The sequence below is a fragment of the Vidua macroura genome, chromosome 7 (genome assembly GCF_024509145.1).
Source record: "Vidua macroura isolate BioBank_ID:100142 chromosome 7, ASM2450914v1, whole genome shotgun sequence".
Taxonomy (NCBI): Eukaryota; Metazoa; Chordata; class Aves; order Passeriformes; family Viduidae; genus Vidua; species Vidua macroura.
The window spans coordinates 5,760,375-5,781,226 of NC_071577.1; the positions used below are offsets into that span (position 1 = coordinate 5,760,375).

General features: G+C 43.5%; 1 protein-coding gene across 5 annotated transcripts in view; it reads left to right on the plus strand.

The window, feature by feature from the left end:
• Positions 1-11,575, plus strand: part of IKZF2 (IKAROS family zinc finger 2) — a 117,488-nt gene extending 105,913 nt beyond the window's left edge. For all 5 annotated transcript variants that reach the window (XM_053982173.1, XM_053982172.1, XM_053982175.1 and 2 more), the window contains one exon: positions 1,520-11,575. In XM_053982173.1, coding sequence (XP_053838148.1) covers positions 1,520-2,244 — 725 coding nt within the window. In that variant the 3' untranslated portion in view covers positions 2,245-11,575. The remainder of the gene's footprint in view (positions 1-1,519) is intronic.
• The last annotated feature ends 9,277 nt before the right edge of the window (positions 11,576-20,852 follow it).

Consider the following 20,852-nt stretch of genomic DNA (forward strand, 5'->3'; position numbering starts at 1 on the left):
GCTAAGTGGAATGAATTATTATAGTCAAAAATAAAATGCTGAGTGATAGCTGTGTTGAAATGTACTAATGCAATTTGGAAGAGATTTGGGATTACAGTTCTGTTTCTTATAGTGGTTTATACACATTGTGTTCCAAACAATTTTGGCAAAAGGTGATAGAAGAAGCTTCTTAAGTAATTTAATTCTTGAGTAGCCAAACCACTTGTAAGTAGTGACTTCTTGAATATATTAACTTACACTACTGGGAAAAAAGTCTGGTTTTATGGACCAAGGAAGTGAAGTAACAAAGACAATGAAAACCAACCAACATTATTTATCAGACTTCATAAAGTCAGCTTTAAACATTAGCTGTCAACAACCACATAATTGCATGTGTGAACACATAGGAGCATGTGCATCTTATATCATATACATATAACCTTTCCTGTTTAAAAAGAAGTTATTCCATGAGCTTTGCCTGTCCTGACTCTCCAAAGCCATCACTGAAAACGCAGTGCTGCTGAGCTGAGCCCTGGTGTAAGCAGTGGTCAATTTGTTCACCTCCAAGGAGAGCTGTGATGTGTAACGTGGTGCCCTGTGGCTGCCATAACGTACCAGCATGTGGTTCTGGTTTTGCACATCTGTCATGCCATTGATGTTAAAAGGTTACAAGGATGTGAGTTAGGATTCACAGTGATGAACCAGCCAGCTTCAGCATCATTAGGTATAAATGTATCCTGTGTCAGTGAAAGGTGCTTTTGTCTTTTGCTAAGTGAAACAAAGCTATACACCTGGTTTCTCTATTTGTTTTCTTACCTAATTAAACACTGGGAAGGGAGCGGTGTGTATGTCTTTTTTTTCTTAGTCCAAAAAGGATAGAATTTTTTTTTTTTTGAGGAAGGAAAACTGCAAATATCAGCCTCCACTGCTCCTGTAAATGGCTTTATTCTTGGCCACATGCACTCATTTAATGTTTGGGGGTTTCTTCTGCTGGTTAAAGGATTTACATATTGTGGCTCTAAAGGTGCCACCATAACAAGCCCCCCTACCTGTTGTTTGGGTTTCTCACTGTTCAGCCCTGTTGTAAGGTAGGTGTGAGGCACCTCAGATTGCGGGCCACATGTGAAATGGTCCCTTGAATTTTGGGGAGAATATGTCTAACGGTATACTCTGTCAGAACTTCAGTGGCCTCAATATTTCAATCCAGTTAACATGTATTTCCTAACTTGAAGAGTGAGCACAGTCAGGCTCAGTTGAAGATTTGGAATTGCTCTGGAAGTTGCTGCAGCCACATGTTTCACCTGGAATAAATTAAAAAAAAAAAAAAGAAAGAAGAAAGCTCTTGGTGAGGTTACTGTTTTACCCATTACAGGACAGGAACTTTACAGGAGGTCAGTAATAAATTAGAAGGAGGTAAACTTTAGACTCTAGAATAATTTCACCCCAAGTCAGGGGGTTTCTGTCCCTCCCCACCCCTTTTGCAGTGAAACATTGCAGTGATTATGTTGACTTTACTCATGGATTTGCTTTTATCTCTTAGGTGAAAAGTTCATGAGATTTGGCTATCCAGATATCCCCTTTGATATGAACCTAAGCTATGACAAGGAGGCTGAGCTGATGCAGTCTCACATGATGGACCAAGCCATCACCAATGCAATCACCTACCTTGGAACTGAGGCACTTCACCCCCTGATGCAGCACACACCGAGCACAATTGCAGAGGTGGCCCCGGTCATCAGCTCAGCGTACGCTCAGGTCTATCATCCCAGCAGGATAGAGAGGCCCATCAGCAGGGAAACAGCCGACAGCCACGAGAACAACATGGATGGCCCCATCTCCCTCATCAGACCAAAGAGTCGAATCCAGGATAGAGAGGGCTCCCCCAGCAATAGCTGCCTGGATTCTACTGACTCAGACAGCAGCCACGACGACCGCCAGTCCTACCCAGGAAACGCTGCCTTAACCCCCAAGATCAAGCCAAACCCGGCTTATGTGAAGGAAGAGGCCAAGCCTTTGGATGTCACAAAAGCTTCTAAGGGCTCTTTAAAGGATATGTACAAGGTGATCAACGGAGAAGGGGAGCAGATTAGGGCTTTCAAGTGCGAGCACTGTCGCGTCCTCTTCCTGGACCATGTCATGTACACCATCCACATGGGCTGCCACGGCTACCGGGACCCGCTGGAGTGCAACATCTGTGGCTACCGGAGCCAGGACCGCTATGAGTTCTCGTCGCACATAGTCCGTGGGGAGCACACATTCCGCTAGGCCTTCTCATCCAAAGGGGACTCGTATGAAGTAGAAGAACTGCACATGAAGAAATACTGCACTTACAATCCCACTTTTCCTCGGACATTGAGACGCCTATTTTGTTGTTGTTGCTGTTGTTGTTGTTGCCGTTGTTTAATTATTATTATTAACCTTATTTTTTGTGGACCCAACCTCATTTGCTCTGCCCAGCTTAAGAATGGAAAGAAGGAAGGGAATGGATAAAAGAGGGGTTTGTTGTGGCAATCAGTTTTTGGGGAGTGACCCGCCTTGCTTTCTGTGGGAATTGGAAGGCAGTCCGTGTCCATCTCAGTCAGTTGTACACCATGTCCTCTTTTGGGATGTCGCTCAACCATGCCAGGTGCTTTCAAGTCCCAACAAGATGCCACTCATTTGGAATTTCAGAGGAATAGGTAGAAACATTTCAGAGGAGAGCCTTTTTCTAATGTGAACATATGGTACGAGCTTTTGGTGGCTGGAGGAAAGGGGGGGAACTTTGTGCTGCAGAATGAACAATTATTTTTAAAGCAAAACTGGTAGGGAGTTAGGAGCATGAAGCAAAGTCAATATTCCTCTCAAAATTACTTTCAAGGGTGAGCTGTTTTCCTGGGGTCAGTGTGTATTGCCTCTCTAGAATGTAAATAAATGGAAAAAAAAAATGTATGTCTTAACACTGTACCACATTACAGCAGTTTAGTTTCATAAGTCTGAGGGCCTTCTGTGGTAAGTTTGAGGCTTTGTGTTTTTATTTTTCTTTACTTATGAAGCACCTTTTTTTAGAATTGTTGATATTCTGTTACTCCATGCCTATGTGTTGTCTCACTGGCTCCTTAGAGACCCTTGGGAGCCTTATTTCTTTAGTTGCACCCTAAGTTTTAAGAAAGAACATTTAGAAATAACATTTAAACTTGCTTCTAGGACAATAAGTGGCCTAGGAGTGGATGAGAGTCTGTAGTTTACTCTGCTGCTCTTCAGAAACACTTTTGGGTTAAAATTATGGATTTAAAAATTACAAAAGTACTAGTAGCAAAATTGTTCTTTAAATATAGGTATATATAGATACATAATTATGTAAATACTTTTTCATTCTACTATCACAGTGTTAACCTCTTGGCAACAGCCTAAACTAAGACTTGCAGCTGGGAAAGCGTTAGGAGCCAGATCCTTGGCCAGCATTAATCCTCTTGGCTCCATTGAATTTAATGGAACTGCCCCAACTACTTCAGCTACATCAGGATCTGAACCTTGACTGTTTTTTCTTTTGTTGACTCCTTACTTGGTAATTTGTTTAAACCACTGACTTCCTTTTGTTTGTATGTCATCAATTCTGCTTAATTTAGAAGTGGAAGTATTAGCAGGTTTTGCTGGAGAGCCTTGGCTCCTGGTGAGCACAGAAGCCTGGCAAGTCAACAGGTCACATACAACCATCCCTACTTTTTCAGAGAGAAATAAGTGGAGATGTAGGTGCTGTGTATTGGACTTAAAGATTTCATTTTTATTCCTAATTTAATAATTTCCCCATAGGGAAAGCAAATGGAGAAATACACTCTGAAGAGAGTCCTTGACCTACAGACTGGACAAGAAAACAAGTCCACTGATATGTTTTGTTTCCTTTCTTTCTCTCTCAGTAAATAACAAAGCCAGCAACTACCCAGCAAGTTGCATCAGTAAAAACTGGGCTTAAACCTACAGGACAGATTGCCATTGAAACCCAACTGTTTGTACCAATCACAATTGAAATGTTGTTGTTTGGCAACAAGAGCACAGCTTGAGAATGGAAAGATCTGGATGGGTTTAACCCCCTCAGCACACACGGTCTCCATGCGCTTGGGGGGACCTTTTCCAAAGGATAAAGTTACTAAAGTATAAAAGAGAGAGCAAGATCAGGCCATAATGAATTCCCATCTGCTCCCTCCAATCTGTGCACTTGATGCATATGCCAGTTTGCTGTTCGTTTTGAGGGTACTGGATTTTTTTCTTCTTCTCTTCCTAGACCTGGAGCATTTGAAAGTAGGAGCTGAAAGGTATTGATTGAAATCTTTTTATGGTGACATTCTTGGCAGCTAGAACCTGTGTTTAGAAAGAATACAGTAGATCATGGCCAGATTACCTGATGACTGCTTCCCAGCACTGCAATGCTATTAAGTAGGAGCTGGTAAAGTCTTGCAGTAGCCTATTAATTATAATACAATATGGAGAGAAATGTCATCTTGTGTAATGTGAGACCTATCAAGGCTGGGAATATGCAGGCTTTGGAGAGACAGATTTAAAGATCTATTCCCAACATTGTTCTTAATGTCCTTGGGTTCCTCCCCCTCCTTCTTTCTTCACCCTAATGTAGAAGAAACTGGGGCAAATGAACCGGTGCCATCCTCCAGACCATTCTTCTTGTCTTGTGCCTGGTGCAGTCAAAAGAGTTTGTGCAGGAGAAAAGCAGGGAGATGCTGGAGGGCATTGCTTTTATTCTGTGTGGCTGATTCTCTGCAGTGAGGAAGGTGGGCTTAGGAGGCGGGTGGCTGTGCTTTGTGTCAGGATGTGCCTGGAAATGAAGAAAAGAAAAAAGTGGTGATTTGCTGAGGCAGGAAACGTCCTTTAAGAACAAGGTGGAAAGAGAAAGGTCTTGGGCCTTGAGGGTTGCTGGGCTTTCCTGGGCCTCCAGAAAAACACATGCCCAAGCTAGAGAGAAAGGTTGCCGGCAAATCCCTTCAGTCTCTGGGGGAAGCACTCCGTTCTCCCCTCTGTGGTCAGTGAAAGAACATTGGGCTGTGGTTTCTTGGAATAGCTAGCACTAGGGAAAAAGTGTTTAAAATGTCTGCCTTTGTTTGGGAAAGCACCAGAATACGGGAAAGGTAGAGACTCTCTTGTGTATCCACAGATCAGTTGGCTGCAATTACATCTGCAGTTGGTTAGTGTGCACTTGGGCTCACTGATGACTCACTGATGCCTCCGGTAAGGTGTATTCTGTGGCTGTTCAAAGGATCACATGGGGAGGCCCACTGATTTTGGACCTGGCTTCAGTCAAGTCCAGCTTCTTGATCTAATGGTAGCAGCTGAGGTTTGGATGTCCTGGTATCACAGGCACAGGGAACTGGGGAGGCACTGGGGAGTTATCTTAAAGAAACTACATTTTTTGGAGAGGAAGAAACTTGAGGGGTCGTATTGATTTTTTATTATCAATGTCCTTTTCTAAACATTTACAGAAGACTTTTATCCTAGAGTTAGGAAAAGAAGAAAGATTAAATTCTAGTTCAAATTTTGAACAAAATTTTGAATTATCATGTACTTTAGAATTCACTTCCTACTGCAAATTATTAGAGAGTTTTATGTAATGCAGTTTGTTCCTTCATAAAAGTGAGCAAAATGGGGCAGCAGAGATTTCTTTGGGTGTTTTTTCTTGCTTGCTCTCTGCAAGAATTGGATTTCTAAGAAAAGCTCTTGAGTTTCGTCAAGTTCATTAGTCATTCATAGTGTACTAGGAATTTCAGTAGCTAATCCTTGGCCTCTAAATCCGTTTGTTCTGAGTATTCGGTGCTGGAAATCGAATCTGGCTGATTTTTATTGGACTCTTTTGAAATTCTTGGAATCAGGTTTCCGGTTAGAAACATGCATTTGCAAATTTAGAGTTGGCTTCCTGTGAGCATTCCCCATTTTCATTTAAAAAAAAAAAAAAAATCTGTGCGCTTCTCTGCCAGTAAATCCTTTTGCTTCTTTTACATCAAAAATGGCAATATTCTGACTTAGTTTAGAGGATTACAAGCCTATTAATTTAAAGAGAAGTGTGACTGCTTATTCTGCTCTTGGTGTGATCCATATCCTTGGAGCAAAGGGCATTATCTATATATCTGCAGTTATGACTGATTAATTTTACAGCCACCTCTCTTTGTAATCTGTTAGGAGTGCACATCAAAATATACTGCATTTTTCAGTAAAGCCTGCTCTTTAGCCAGTAACTTATGGGATTAAAATAATTTTATTCTCTTTAAAAAGTGCTTTCATCTATGATGTGATGTGAAAGGTGTCTAGGCATTAACCTGTAGTGGTCTGTAGCAGAGAGGAAGATTTTCAATGGGTTAATGGGACTGATTTTTAGTGGTACTGGTTTCTACAATGTTAGGACCCAGCTCACAAAGTAGCCATGTGGACCTAAAGTATGTTTATTCAAGGTGAAGAGATTCTCAATTGTCAGAGTTCGCAAATTTCTTTCTGTTTACAAGGGCTTCCGTAAATTTGTGCTGTCAGGCAGGAGGTCAGTAATGAAACCCAACCCTTCAAAACTGGGCTTTCATGGGGCATTATTACTGTTGCCCAGGCCCTGGGCTAGCTTGTTCTGATTTGAAAGAAGCCAGACAACAGACACTCCTTCCTCCAGAGAGAAACTTTGGAGATAACTGCAGCAAAGGTGCTTATTTCAGCCAAGGGCAGGAGCTACAGTAATGCAGCTCCCTCACTGGATAAATTCCTTTCCTTAACTCTTGCTGTGCTTTTTAATGTAATGAGGGGGGACGGGGAGGCTGCCAGAGTCACCTAAAGTCAGTGTGGGATTTTAGGAAAAGGGTGATGAAATTGGCTTTTCTGATAGTAATTCACATCTTAGCTTGGCTTAATAGCATTTAAAAACAAAAGTGGATGGCCTGTGGTCTGGGGCAGCTGGAGAGCTTGAGAAAGTACATTTTTTTATATATATATATATGGTATTGTGTAGTTAGAGATGTGCTTTATTGTATATGTGCCTTTTCCAAATGCATTTTGGGAGATCCTGATGTCGTTTGTGATATCCTACCAGACCCTTTCAGAATGCACAACAAAAACCAACCCAAAGGAAACATCCCTTCTCCTGCTCTGCACCCTCCTTGGCAGCTTGACCCGGAGAGAGGACCCTATTCAGTACTTTGCTGTGACATTTCCTGGAGTCAGACAGCTTTTAGGAGTGGGAAGGGCTGAAAATTACCCCAGCAAAGTACATTCCAGCTATCCAGCCAGAGCTGGTCTGTAGCTAGTCCCAGGGAGCACGGCATCCCCAGCACAATGCCAGGACTTGCCGTGGCAGCCCCCAGCTGCACCGTGCCCTACGGAGAGCCAGGGAAGCGTCTCCTGTTTCCTCCCTCTCGGCGCTTTAAGTAAAGCACCCTTGGAAGTGGATTTTGCTCTGCTTTAGAGTTCCCACTTAGGTCTGGGAGCAGACTTTAAAGCACTTGCTTCTTGCTTCAGCCTGGAAAAACAAATGTGGCGAGTCCTTTGGAAGTGGTTTGCAAGTTTGCCTGTCACGCTGCTGCCACCGCAGGAATTGGCACAGAGACCAGAGAAGCTCATCCGTAGGAGGCGTTCAGGGGGCTCACGAGGTGGAGCACTGTGGTGACGAGCACAGTGCCGGTTCTGGGACTTTCCCAGCGGGTTGGTGACCTGGTTTCAGGTGCAGTTGTTCCCCCTGCAAGGCTGCAGAGCTGAGTGTGCCAGCACAGCCAAGGTAGGAGGGCCACCGTGGGCAAGGTGGCTGGGCCAGCAGGCTTTGGGCAGACCCTGAGCCCAGCAACAGCCCAGAGCCACCCCCTTGGCAACGCTCTGCTGAGCCCAGGCCAGAGCAGCCAAAGAAGGGTGGTGAGGGGAGCAGTTAGGTAGAAAAGAGCTAGAATTTGCTTCATAGTGAATAGATTCCCTTATATCCAATTGATGTGTTCTGAGATAAAAGCAAAGAACCTCGCTGGTTTCCAATTTAGTTTCTAATTTGACCTCCTACAACAGCACCTTAAAAGGTGGGTTGTGTCCTTCTTGTACCCAGCTCTGAAATGTGCAGAGGACAGTCAGGAGAAGGGCTGGGCTCAGGCTTTGCCATGCTGCATGCTTATCAGGCCAAGAAAACAGAAAAACCAGTCTCTGTTTAATTCACCTACCTTCCCAGTTGATCGTGCAGATTCCTGGTTCCTGTTCGCTTCCAGCCTTTGGAAAGGTGTTTATCAGTGTGCACACTTTGAAGATAACTTTCCATGCTATCTCCTTCTATACAAACTTCTCCTTTTCATCTTGGAGCCTAATTAATCAGTGGACAGAAATGACCATTTCAACAGAAACCTGCATAGTTGTAGTTAAACTAATATTTTTTTACCGTTGGAAAAAAAAAAAAAAAAACCACAAAAAAACTGTGATATTTTGACTAGCAGTACGTGAAGTATTTCAACAGACTGAATGACAGTGAAGTTAATCAGATCATGTCTTGAGAGGGGCTGGTACCATGTGGACCCTGTTGGGAGAAAGGAAGCAGCCTGGCCAGAGCTGGGGCCAGCTCTTCCTTTCCATAGCGGGTGCTGGTTTAGGCAACTGCACTGCAGCCCAGGAAAACATTTGAGCACCATCAGCCTCGTGCCATCCCTTTGGCTGGAGCTGGACGTGCACAGGAGCTTTGCAGCTGGCCATGTGTCTGGTCACTCCCATCACCTGCGGGATCAGGGTGCAGCACAGCAGCTCTGGGCAGGCCTGGGTGGCGGCGCTGAAGGCATTCCCTTATTCCACGTAGCAGCCTTAATCCCTGGCCCTCGGAGGTACCTGGGTAGCCACAGCCTCTGTCTCTGTCACCGGGCTGGGTAAAGGACAGGGGGGAGCACGGCTCCTTACGGGCACAGCGGGGCCACTTTGCAGTAAATTGGGCCATTTAGTTTTACCTCAAGTGACATCGAGTAAGAAAAGCTTCTTGCAGGGGGTGGAGGTCACTGAGTCCCTACTATGCACTTACTGGGATTTGACACTGCTTACTGGAAATGGATGTTCGTTCCTGAACACACTGTAACAAGGGAAGGACTTTTTTTGGTTGTTTTTGTAGTCGTTCAGATTCTGAAACTGTGATCAATTATTTGACGAATTGTCAAGTGTCCTCAGAGCTTGAACACGTTCACTTCCTCACCATGTAGCAGTCTCCTCTGGCTTTCTGTGCTTTTCTCTTTCCCTCTTTTCCTTCTCGGAGCTTTAAGTCTGGGCCTGCTCTTATCTCCTGTAGCTTTCGGCTGTCTAGGGGTTTGGGGGGGGTGGTTTTGGGGGTTTTTTTGTTCATTGGCTGTACAGTCTGTTTACATATTTTTGTACTCAAGTGTAGTTTTTTATTAAAAACAGAAAAAAAAGAAAAAAAATAAGGTACATACTCTTTGTAACACTTTAAAGATCTAGGGTACCTTCGAGATGACTCTACAGTGATGTAATTATAATACTGTATATTTGCCTTCCTTTTTAGTTGGTTTTATTTTCTGTTTTGTTTTTGTTTTTTTTCCTAAAATATATATCTTTTTATGAGAAACTGGAAACTTTTAATGCAAATGTTTAGAAAGATTTAAAATTGTAAAGTTAAAAAAAAAAAGTCATATAATTTTTTTTTCCTGTTGGAAAAAATGCTTTAAAAAAAGTTTTACTACTGTTATATTCCAGGGTGGGGGTTACCAACCCCAAGTTTGCTTCTTATGCTTCATTCTTGGATCCTGCTTTCTAAAAGTGATCATTGCAGACATGGATGATTTGCTTGTATTAATTCTAAAAACAAACATCACCAACATTTGGGTTATTTTTCTGTTCAAGTGCAATACTTACCCTGACATCTTATTAATATACAGTGGTTTCTGTGTTCCTTCCTCAGCCCATACAAATCAGTGAAACAAAATGCTCTGCCCTAAATGCATTTAAAGATATGGTTCAAGTAAACTGATTGCGACTGACAAAAGATGAGAAACTGTAAATTAAGGCTAAAGCCCCTAATTTACCTCCTGCTTGTCGCTGGCATTGAAACACATCCACATCCAGAATTAAGGACATACCTGTTCTTGACTCTTCCTTCCTCTTCTTTTCTAATTGCAGCTTTTTTAAGAAAAGCACTTAATATTGGTGTTTATTAAAAATGACAAAAAATAAAAAAGATCTTTTGGTCTGATCCAAAACCCACTCAGTGGAGTGTTGGCTTTGACGATGGATTTTGGATTAGGCCTAATCTCTTAGCTAGGGCAAAACTGCCATTTACTCTAGGGAGAGATTTGCCTGCGTAAGAATTACAGGACTCATGTCCTTTATCTACCTGAGAGACCAGAAAAGCTTCTTTAGAGTTGTCCTTGTCTTATATAAGTTTAGATGGGACTTGTTTTACATATGATACGTATTTATATATAGTGTATTTTTAATGCCTTCCCTCCTGCCCCCCAGTAGACTGAAGCCGCTGTTGTGTAAATATGTATTTAGGTACGTAATAAAAAAAAGGAATAAAATCCCATTGAGATTTCTTGGAAAGGCAGTTACTGCGCATGCACAGTAGCCACTTTTGTCTTTTAAATTTGTATTTAAGAGATTTCTTTTTAATAATAACAAAGGCGAGGAGACTGCCTCCCCTTCTGATTGATTGCCAAAATCGTTGCCCAGCCCCTGGTGTCTGAGCTGAAGAAGAACAACGCGTTCCGTGGGCGACTGTGGCGGTGCCCGCTGGTCTCACCCCTTGGGCCAGATTTTGGGAGCCCCCCGTGGGCGGCTCGGCTCCTGCTGCTCACGGGGCCCGCGCTGAGCAGCGGGACCCGGGCAGTGCCCGGCCGGGCAGCGGGGCTGCGGCTGCGCCCGCTGGTCACGGCATCTCCCCCGGCCGCTCTGAGCTGCGCTCTGCCCTCCTCAGTGCTCTTTTCCTGACCGCAGCCGGCCGACTCACCTGGGAAATTACCCCTTTTTTTCCTCCCAGGTGTAAGAATTTTTAGTTCTGTGATAGATCTTCTGAGCTCAAATTGAGGAATCTTTTAAATTTAAAAAAATATATACAAATAAAATTTAAAATTACATCAGAGTTTACTCGAAAAGCCAGTGAAGACACTGGGAATTGTCTCACTTCTTTATGTGTTCATTGGAAGGTGCTCTTATAAAAGGAGTTCAGAAACAATCCCTTTGACAGTGGTGCATGTGAGCAACCCTAATGTAAACCTGTATCCCCCTGCTAAAAGAGTTTTGCCGCTATAGACTGAACTATGGGACTTGTTGTTATTTTTATTTTCTTCTTAGCATACATGCATACATATGGTTGCACATCTGTATGTGTGTGCTCTGTACCTGTGTGAGTGTTGTACAGCCATGTGAGAGTGGGAGTCCGTGTGTGTGTGCGTGTATAAATAAAAGAAGCTGCAGAAACTTTGTAATACTTTGTGAAAAGGATTATATTATAAAGGTTTGTACTGTCTTGAGTGCACAGCTACTGGAATACATGTAGGGAATCTCAGGAACAAGCATATAATTTGTCCAAGAATTATTTCTTCTCAGAAGTGTAAGTGCAGTTTTTAATTCTGTATATTATTTAATATTTTACCAATAAAAATAAACTTCTGACATGAAAGGGTTTTCCATTCAAGCTTCCTGGACACATTGGTGTATGCATACACTTTTCTTTCTTGCAGCAGGAAACACACGTGGTGGTTTGGCCCCTCCCAGGAATCGTATTTCTACCTGCTCACAAATCCTGTTAATTAGCTAGAGAGACTGGCTGTGTTATGGGTTGGGGTTCTGGGCATGGGTTATGAGAGAGGGGAGTTGAGCACAGATCTGCTTTTAACGCTCATTGGAGCTAAAGAAATGCCTTCCATCGGCTTCAGCATCCGTGAGAGACGTGTCCACGAGGGTCCTACTGTGTCAAATGGTGGCACCAGTCACCTGCCAATGGCTCTGTCATGTTTTTGAAATGAATTGGCGGCCTAAGATTTTTCTGGAAATACTTGGACTGCACACACATTTCCTTTGAACCCTTCCCTCAGCATGGGGTTTTGGCTGAGTTGGCTCTGTCATATCCAGAGATGGTGTTCCCAGTAGGGATTTGTTGGGCATTTCACATTGCCCAGCTTGTCCTTCCTTTCCTAACGCAGCTATCGACCTGGTAGCATTCGCAGTACAAACTCTTCCGACTAAATGGAAGATCTCATGAAGCTTCATAAATTGTTTGCTGTTTGTTTTACAAATCTCTTGTAAATTCTTGGTTAAAGATTAACCAGCCTCTCCCCATAATAAAAGTGTTCATCATTCACATGAGAATGGAAATTCCTTAAGATATCATCTGAATAAAAGTTAATCTTCCTTTAAGTCATGTTTGATGTATGTTGTCTCCAAGGAATGCTTCCGTTCAGTGAGCAGAATTTCCCGATTCCTTTCACACAGGATTGCTGGATTACTGATTTTGCTTCAAAAAGCCTTCAAAATTCAGTTAATGGGACAGTCTGAATCCTTAGTGCATGGAGCAGAAATCCCATTGTGCCATTGTAGGACGGAAATGACTGGCTTGATGGACTCGGGGTCCTGTCCCAAAACTTATTTGGGATGGGTGATGCTCTTTTCATCGACTTTAGCTAAGGGTCTGAGATGATCAGGGAAGAGCTCATAGGCAGGAATTAAGTGACTTTATAATCCTTAGGACTGCTGAGTCATTTTCAGGGGTGAGACTGTGCATGGCCTCGCATTATTAAGAGGCTTTTAGAAATCTCCAGGCCTTGATTCAGTGCCAGCATGGTGATGTGCCTTGTCTGGGCAAGAGTCACACCATGAGGTGCCATTGCCTTTCCCTTTAGATCACCCTGTCAGCAGCTGCAAGCAGAGGGCAGGTTGACCTCACCCATTCAACTCTTATCTAGGCAACAGGGAATCATGTCTGATCCCTCCTCTGTATGGCTTTTGCTGGGAAACTCTTGCTGTATCAAACCCAGCCTTTTCCTCTTTATAGCAACAGATGCTTTAAAATTACTCCAGTGACCAGTGTCAGCAATGCTGCCATCACCCAGTCTTCCTTTGGTCTATGGGAGGCCGGTGGTTTAAAAATACTGAATTATTTTCTTTGCTGCCACATCAAATGATGCACCTTCAGCGGTCTTTGAACTGCAGCATCACACCTCACATTGATAACTGGATCAGTCTTGTAGCCAGGTAAGTGTTTGTATTTCTGATCTACCAGTCCAGCCCTGCATTCTGCCAGTGGCCTTCTCCAGCTTTACCAAAACCTGTATCATTTTCCCAGTTAATAAAGGTTATGCCTTGTTTTCTGGCTTTGGCTTCTATAGCGCTAATATTTTTATTTTTATGCCGTACTTTCAAGAACTTACTGGAGTTTCTTCTGAGGGTGAGTTTGTTTTTAAAACGTGGCGAATCAAAGCACGTTTTCCTCCATCTCTGTGCTCAAATGTCAAATCCCAGCCCTGCCATGAATCATTTCCCACCATGACACTGTGGAATATATAACAGAGCCCTTGTTAATGGGAGACAACGCAGGGCCTCAAAATCCCATTATGAAACTCGCAATAATCGAGGGACTAAAAATAAATTTTGCTTGGATTGCAGTTTGAACATGCTTGGGTTGTTTTTTTCTTTCTTTTGAGTCGATTCTAATGTAGTTAGTCCTCAATAAACCCAGCTTTACCCTTGTGCCCTTCAGTGCTTATTTTTGTCTCCTCTTGGTGCATCATATAAACATTGTCATAACTTCCAGCATGCAATTATAAGTGTTTGTTTTGGGCTTTTTCACAGCAGAGTACCTCAGGAGCCACAATGACTTCTGGATTCAATGAAATATGAGTTGAAAGGATTACTGTGTAAATGCAGAGTCGCCTAAAATTTTAGACTAAGAATGAAAGCTCTTTTCAAAGGAATATACTTGTGAAATAGCCTTTGTGTTTCCTGTTAATTCCTGGTACAAAGATTAGGGATGGAGTCCCAGAGTACGGTATTTTCCAGGGATTTCTGTCAGTGGAGAAACGGAGCCCTTGTAATGAGACTATAGAAATGCTCAATATTATCTCATTATTTGCCATTAATCCACGCACAGCAGCCCGCCTCCGCACGCTGTAATTCCATGTTACCACCCATGTTCACATTAAAATAGGAACAGATTATTCAAGACTCCCACACAAATCGTGAACCTCTATCCCTTCTGATCTGTCACCGGCCATCCCTGAGACAGAGGAACCTCTTCCCTAGGCAAGGAGTCATCTTTAAACCTGGCAACCCAGCCCTTCTGAGCTAAATGCCTATTTTTATTCCTGGCAAATGCTCCTGTGGTATCCAACATCTGAGCCTGGATGAAACTACCCTGTCAGAACTGATTTTTAACAGAAAATTGCTTTTCAATGAACCCATTCTCTATGGAAAGTGTATGCTTTTCATAGATTTGGGGGATTTGGGGATTTTTTTCCCTCAATAAGAAAGCCTGAAACTCTAAACCCTTGGAAGGTTTCTGTACTATTTCTTTTTTTTTTTTTTTTTTTTTTTTTTTTTTTTTTTTTTTTTTGGTTTCAAGAGGAAATACTTCCCTGCCCTCAACTCCTGTTTTCATATCAGTTCAAATAATGTCAAGACACTCTTTGCTGCTCTTTCCCATTATTTTTGTTACTTTTCCTGTTTCAGGCTGCCTGCGTGTAGTTGATAGGGTGTGGTGAGGAATGTAAATTATTATTTTCATGTAGGTGTGGTAGCTATTCAGTTGTAAATCCTGTTTTCAATCCTTCTGACTATTTTATTTGTGATCTGTAATATTGATTTGTCTTCTGAGCAGAGAATGCTGCAATCTATCAGGAGCAGGGACATTTTATTCCTTGCTAAAATAATTCAAAGCACTCCCAGAAATCTGCAAGATAGGGAAAAAAAGAGATCTTCCTTGAAGCTTTTTTTTTTTTTTCCCTCTTTGAAATGAGTTGAGGAATTTGTTTCTGCGGTTGATTTGTTTTTATCAGTTAGTTGCAAAATCTGACCAGCCTCTCCTTTCAAACCCATCTCCCGTGATAACCTGCCACTGGCTGTCTCTTGATAACCGATTTTAAAAAAAAAATAAAACAAGTTAAAAGGTTCGCATCCGAACGCAGCTCAGGCTGGTGGAGGAACAGGGCTGAGCTACAACAGGCAGCTCTGCAGTTGCTGTTGGAGTCGAGTGAAGATGTCAAGCTGTTCCAGTTCCACACAAGCCGTAGCAGCCGTGCCTGGAACACAGCTGTATTTTCCCACAAGCTGTGAGGGCTCTTTGGCAGCCGCAGGCCACGGGACCGCAGATGCTCCGGCTCTCCAAAGCCTGTCCAGCTGCTCCTGCCTTGGGAAGGAGGAGCTGCTGGCTCAGGCACCAGGGGTACCTCACCCATGGAGCCGACCCTCTGCCTGAGCAGCCTGGAGGGAGCTGAGCTGATCTGCCCCATCTCTGCCACTGATGCCTCAGGTTTTAGCTCTTATATTTTTCAGATTCTGTACTACTTTAGCGTGTGGGTCTGAGCTTCATATTAGGGGATGGTGAGCTCTCTTCACAGAGCAGGGAGACAAAACAATTCCTTTCCTAGCTTGGGACCAAGGACAACCAATCCAAATCTCAGGCCCAAGAGCATAAAGAATGGTGAATTGAAGAGAGAAAAACAAGAAGGATGGGACTTCATGGACTAAAGCTGTAATTGGACAATTAACTCCAATATGCAAATGGAGCAGAACCTGTAAAAGCGAGAGACCCTGTGACTGGTTGTCCATTTTGTGACCATTTTGGTTCATCTTGGGTGTAGCCCTGGCTGGGCTCTTGTGCTGCCCAAGGTGGATCCATTGAGGCCTTTTAATAAATCCCTGCTTTATTCTTTAACTCTGTCCAGCCTCTGCTCTAGGTCAGCCTTCTCAGGCATCACCAGTGCTGCTCTCAGCCCCAGGGATGCTGCATGAGCTCCTCTGGCTGTGCCCTCCTCTGGGCCCAGCCCCTCCTGAGTACCTGTCCTGGTAACAGCTATTAGAGCCAAAACCATTGTTACAGCTTCTGCCTGTGTTAGTGCAACTTGGCTTCTAGCTGTCAGTTCAGTCTGTCTCATTTTGGGATAAATCTGGAACCTAGGAGTAAAATCACTGCTGATTTTTAAAAATTATTTATATTTTTATGGCTAGCTTTAGGCCTGTAGCATTCTTGTGCCCGAGGCTGACTAGCAAGAGTTGATGGTGTCTGTGAAAACTGAAGTTTAGGTGTCACATGCTGCACACTCAAAGCTGATGGCCTGTTCTGGCCAGTGTACTACGAAAAGCCTGGAATGCAGTTGTCCTTAGATACCTCTGCATATTGTTCTCTATCAAAAAGATCTTTTGAAGGCTGACCTGAAAACAACCCATGTCCTTGCAGCTTGAAAGGCTTCTCCTTTCCCTGAAGTGGCAGAAGTGTGCAGTGTTTGGGCACAGGTTGCATTTCCCAAGCAGTGAGTGCGTGGTTGGGATGTCTGCAGCACACACTGAGTGCTATGCTGCTGCTGTGTGGCCATCAGGAGGCAGTTAAAGTGCTTTTTCTTGGCAGTTCTTTTCAAAAATTTATTTCTTTGGTCAAGTGTTCTCTTTATTTGTCTTCAGCTTTCCTCCCCATTTCTTCCAGTAAGAAAACAGAAGTTGTCACTAGATATTAGAACACAGCAAGCTTTAAGTCAGGGTGGGTTAATGCTGATTATTTGTATGATGTTTGTTTCTAGAAGCCCTTCTGAGCTAGGTGGTGTTCTAGCACTGAGCAAAAATAAGTCCTGGCTCGCACTAATGTATTTAGCATCTAATTATAAAAAGAAACCAAGCTTCTTCTCATTTTCAGAAGTCCAAAGACCTTTCTGTAATGCTCCTTTCCTTTATTTGTCCGAGCCTGGTTATCAGATTTGGAGACAGTATTCCCATAACTGTCCCTCTGGCATTTTGCTGCTCCTTGAGACTATTCCCTTTGTAGCTCCGTATGGCTGTACACAGAGATGGATCTCCTTGTGTCCCCAGAGCAGCTCCACAGGATTGTGGAGCAGTGAGCTGAGCTCCCAGCTGTGCCCTGGGTAGCTGAGCTCAGAGCCTTGGCTCCATCCCTGCTCTCAGGGCACAGCTCCCTGCCCATAACCAGCATCGCTTGGGTGCCGGATCTGGGGCCGGGATGTGCTGAAACACGTGCTGCTCAAATGAGTCCAGCTGCCCAGCAGATCCGGATGGCTTTGGATAACTGACATCCTGATCTCTATCACATCTGCCTCATCTCTGAACGTTACCGGCTCTGTTTCTCTGGGGTTTTTTTGTTAGATCTTTTGATAAGATATTAAATTATCTGGGTCTAAACCAGATCTGCGTTGCTCAAAACACTGCAGCTGGATGATGTCCTGGTTGTCGGTCCTAGGTGAAACTCACTGGTAGAAAGATCCTTTTAATATGTGAACACTGATTTTTTGTTTTCTCCAAAAGCAAAAGAGAGGGGCATGCACTAACAGTGTCAAACAGATGCCAGTTTTACCCTGGTCATATCTGCTGGAAAGGAAATCTCTAAGCTGAAGCTGGTGTGATGCACCCTGTACAAGACACTTCAGCTGCTCTTAGGAGACAATTTTATGTAAGAGGAAATGTAAAGGACTTTCAGCGTTTGATACAGACTCAGTTATAGAAGAAACCCTAAGCTCTTAAGGAAGAGGAGGTTTTGAAGAAAACATCCCTAGCCAGTTGGTTCAGCCTCACATGAAATTGCTGGTATTTTAGTGATCTCTGGCTCACCTGTTCTGGCAGATTGAGATGATGGTAAAACTGCTCACACACTTCATTTCACTGCACAAATTACTGCCTTGCCAGGACTTCTTTGAGAGCCAGGCTGCCAATAGAGAAACCTTTGCTGTTATTTCAGGCCGATCTGTGCATGCCTAGGCAAGGCTGAATAAACCACAGATGACCTCTGATGTAATTTTACCTTTAGTCATCTGCCCCATTCCACTGCCAAGCTTGCTCACACAATCTCCTAACCTGGAGATTCTTTTTGGGGCAAAATAATGGTGGGATGAGCCAAATGGGGATTTTCACAGCACGGTAATTCTCACACCGCTGCCCTGACAGGGTACCCTCTAATTCATCATTCCCAGAGCCTTTGCACCACTTGGCTTATGCCTGAGCAGAGGGTTTAGTGCAGGCACTGCCTATCTGTGTCAGGAGGTATTTGGGCAGGAGTATTCCACAACAGCTATTTTGGGCTATTTCCCCACATTGAGAAGCTCTAGTGCTTATCTCAATGGAACGAAAGTCAAGCCTGTTCTTCTAGATAAAATGCTTTCCCCTCCAACTGCCTGATGCCTTATCTCTGGTCTTGCAGCATCACCCATAACCCCTCTCCTGACCCACTTAACTTTCTGCTTTCAGCAGAGCTGGGCTGGGGGCAGGGAGATTGATTAATGAATAATATTCACTTTCTTCTAATGCGAAAACTCTTCAAATGGTCCATGCTCATGTAATTAGGAGAGAAATCTCTATTCTTAATCAGCTGATAAATTATCTATGGGCAGACCTTTAAGAATGTATTTCAGGTAGCTTTGGTTCACATGAGTTGCTGGGTTTTAAGCATTTTTCAGAATCTCCTGACAAAGAAAAGAACTTTAATGATATTATTTGACACTCGTCACCTTGTTTTTCTTTGCCTGTTTAAAAAACAAACCAAGACTGTGTTATCTCTTTTCCATATCCGAAATAATTTCTACAAAATCAATATTTTTGCAAGCATAGTAATAAGCTAATGCTTTCCTCTTGAGCTGCAAAAATTAGATAGGGACTGAATATAGGCAGTCAAAGCAGCGAATGTGTTGACTCTTACATTCCAATTTCAGCAGCAGGTACAGCCAAGGTAAGGTTGTTTGTTAATTTATTTGGAATTAAGCTGATACTTTAAAGCCATTTCCTAGTGAATTATTTTCTATCAAAATGTTTTTATCAACTGGAACTGACTGATGTTCATTCAGATAGTTTCTTGAAGAACCAGCGTGTGTGTAGTTAAACAGAATTCAGTCTAGTTTCCTGTTTGAATTTTTTTTTTATTGCCTCCATTCTTTGCAGTGTGGCAGGGACTGCTCAGAAAATGCTCTTCTCCCTGAATGTATATGCAAAGAAGTCCATTGGTGTGAACAATCCTGTTCCTTTGTTGCCACTGGATGGTGGAACCAGGAAGGATAAAAATTCTGGCCGTTGTGGGTAAGATTGCTAAATGTGGGGACTCTGGCACTTCCAGGATGGAGTTCTGGAGAGGACACCATGGACACTGCAGTTGCAAACATGATCAGGTGGGACTGACATAAGGGCCTTCCCCCTCCTCCCCACACCAGTTTAGGGCACTGGTGAGTGCCTTAGAGAGGCTGAGCCCTGCCAAGGTACAGGTGACCAGACTCTTGCTTGACTTTATCGTTTCAGCTCCAAGAAAGGGGTGTGATCCCTTTCCCACATCCAAGAGTTGTCACTGGGTTCTGCTATGGCAAAAGCAGCAAACAAATCAGTTAATGGAAGTCTTCACAGGGCACACAGCCTCTCGTGCTCTTGCCTTTGCCTTCATGGCTGCCACTATGTGAGGTGTCACTGTCTCACCTGCTGCCTCCCAAGGACAATTTCACCACATCACCTCTGGTTTTTGAATTTTTTCCCATGCATTCATTCACAGGTGGGGAGGAAGAGTGAAGTCTGCCATACTTGGCCAGCATGGAGCTATGATTTCACTGTGCTGGCATATTGCGTTGCAGCCATGTGTCACAGATCTTTTGCTTGTCATGTCCCATGTTCTCACTATTCCCTGTCACTTTAAAATTAATTCATTGTTAATCACTTACTCCACCCAGATGATACCCATATTCTTCTACTTGCAAGGCACCACCTGATGCTTCATTTGGGGAGAATGGAGGGAGGGACAAACAAAGGCTGACAATTGCACTGTGAAGCAGTAGAATTAATTTGTCCCATATGCAAAATGTAATTTGAACAGTATGAATAATGAAGCTCTTTGGTCAGAGCACTGCTTCTCCAGATACCGCAGTGCAGTTTTTCTATACAAGGGAACAGAAAGACAAAAGGAGTGAGATCTTCCTTTCCAAGTTTGTATGGGACACTGCACTCCCAGCTCTTGGTGGATGACTGGGGGAAATTCGCATTAATCACAGAATCACAGAATCACAGAATAATGAGGTTGGAAGAGACCTCTAAGATCATCAAGTCCAACCTATGCCTTAACACCTCAACTTGACTATAGCACCAAGTGCCACGTCCAGTCTTTTTTTAAACACATCCACAGATGGTGATTCTACCACCTCCCTGGGAAGACAATTCCAGTACTTTATTATTCTTTTGGTGAAAAATTTCTTCCTAATATCCAACCTGTACCTTCCGTGACGTAATTTGAGACTGTGTCCTCTTGTTGGCTGGTGGAAGAGACCGACCCCACCTGTCCACAGCCTCCCTTCAGGGAGTTGTAGAGAGCAATAAGGTCACCTCTAATCATGGTTATTTTCAAGGGTAACCATTTCTCAGTGCCCCAGCCTGAGTCACTTCTGGTAGAATCACAGAATCATGGCATGGTTTGGGTTGGAAAGGACCTTAAAGTCCATCCAGTTCCACCCCCCACCATGGGCAGGGACACCTTCCACCACACCAGGCTGCTCCAAGCCCTGTCCAACCTGGCACTGGACACTTCCAGAGATGGGCAGCCACAGCTTCTCTGGGCAGCTGTTCCACTGCCTCACGCCCTGAATAAAGAATTCCTTTCTACCATCTAATCTAAATCTCTTCTCTTTCCGTTTGAAACCATTCCCCCTTGTCCTACCACTATCTGCCTGTGTAAAAAGTCACTCTCCCTCTTTTTTACAGCTGTGCTCTGAGTCAGGCAG